The 1,892-nt window shown below is 26.5% G+C and overlaps 1 protein-coding gene across 1 annotated transcript in view; it reads left to right on the top strand.

The window, feature by feature from the left end:
• The window catches only part of LOC107607955 (1-aminocyclopropane-1-carboxylate synthase 3-like), a 2,371-nt gene continuing 1,752 nt past the window's right edge, over nucleotides 1,274-1,892 (top strand). The window contains exons 1-2 of the mRNA XM_016309847.2: nucleotides 1,274-1,414; nucleotides 1,538-1,669. Coding sequence (XP_016165333.1) covers nucleotides 1,274-1,414; nucleotides 1,538-1,669 — 273 coding nt within the window. The remainder of the gene's footprint in view (nucleotides 1,415-1,537; nucleotides 1,670-1,892) is intronic.

The raw sequence follows: 1,892 nt of genomic DNA, 5'->3' as shown, positions 1-1,892 counted from the left end.
ATATAAACAAAGTTTCAGAATTTAATTTTAATATGTAAAATAATTTTATAATTTTTATCTATTAAAGAGTTATTATTCAATCAAATTCAGCCAATTTTAGTGGAAAACATTAAAAAATCACATATTAAGATGAGAAATAATAAATTAAGGTTATGATCAACCACTTCTCACTATTAGAAATTAAAGTCTTTAAATTAGAATAATGCTATGGATATCTATATTAGACATACCAGGAGGCTAAATAAATTTTGAAAAGTCCAACTAAATCGTCTCTTCTCCTTTATCTAATTTTTTTCCTTTTTCTTTTATTCTTCTCCTCCTTAGTTGTTATCATCGTCATTATTTCTTCTTATTCCTTTCTTCTTCTTTTTTGGTTTTTTATTTGATTTTTTTTTCTCTTCTTTTATTATCATTTTCTTTTTCATAATCTTTTCCGATATACAGCAAAGCAAAATGACTGAGTACATAAATTTTGGTATATAATACAAAATTTTAGTACATAGCACATAAATTTTTAAAGCACAATATACTCGTAATATAAACTCTTCTTTTTCTTCTTTTATATATGTGTAACAAAATTACCGAGCATATAAATTTTGGTACACAGGGTAAAAAGTTTTGAATGATTACACATTCAAAACATTGACTCACAAAAATTTCTATATTGTATCTATACTTTTCTATGCTTTTAACCAAAATTTTTGTGCTATATTAATTAAAAAAATACAAAGAAGAAAAAAAAGTATATAGGCATATTATACAAATGACTTTTGTTGGACATATTAAAAAAAAAATACTTGTGTACATGTAGGATCATTGGAGATATATTCTTAGGAAACAATACTTAGTCACGTGTACTTGTTCTATTAATAACAATTTTTGTAACTCATGAAGCTTTCACTAATTTCTAATAACTATAATTTAACTTACCTTTCTAACTTAGTTATAGGCTGTAAATAAGCTAATTAGTTTAATTACCAATTAATATCGTATGTATGTTATTTACAGCTCACAAGGTATTCTATGTTATTCACTACTTGTCATTCTTGTACCCCTTATAAATATTGAACCTCTTGCTGCCTAATTTTTAGCTACTCAAATATCGTAACCCTTTCCATTTCAAAACTCTTGCATTCTAGAATTCTAAAAAAAATATATTGAATCACTTTAGATCATTCCTTTTGGTTCTCAATTTTTGTTTAGGAGAGTTAATTTAATATAAAGACACTAGATAGTATCTACTAACCAAGAAAGGAGGAAAAATATTAAAATAATGTTGTCTAGAAAGGCTAGTAAGGACTCTCATGGCCAAGACTCTTCTTATTTTCAAGGATGGCAAGAGTATGAGAAAAACCCTTATCATCCCATTCAAAATCCAATGGGAATCATTCAGATGGGACTTGCAGAAAATCAGGTTAGTTTTTTATTTGTTATATGGATATTTATGTTTGGGCAATTTTTTTTTAATTTTCACAATAATAAATATATTGTTTTAACATCAAGCTATACATGTCTAACTGATTGACAACTTTTGTAGCTTTCATTTGACCTTCTTGAATCTTGGCTACGAAGAAATTCTAATACAATGGCGTTGAAGAAAGATGGGGTTTCTGCATTTAAAGATCTTGCTTTGTTTCAGGATTACCATGGTTTGCCAGCTTTCAAAGAAGTAAGATATGATTTTTCAGGCTAATTTATAAAAAAAAAGAAGAGAAACTCTTGTTGTTTCATTTATATATTTTGTTTGCAATATATAGAGATATTTATCCAAAAGAAGACAAAGTTTTCAAATGAAAAGCTTAATGCTCTATCTATTTATGATTTAAGGAAAAATTACATAAGACTACATGACTTTAATCATTAAAACCGTCCATAACGACTGTTCATGCTAC

Source organism: Arachis ipaensis, chromosome B07 (genome assembly GCF_000816755.2).
Source record: "Arachis ipaensis cultivar K30076 chromosome B07, Araip1.1, whole genome shotgun sequence".
NCBI classification, from domain to species: Eukaryota; Viridiplantae; Streptophyta; class Magnoliopsida; order Fabales; family Fabaceae; genus Arachis; species Arachis ipaensis.
The sequence above is the reverse complement of the archived record's forward strand: the minus strand, read 5'-3'. Positions and strand labels throughout refer to the sequence as shown.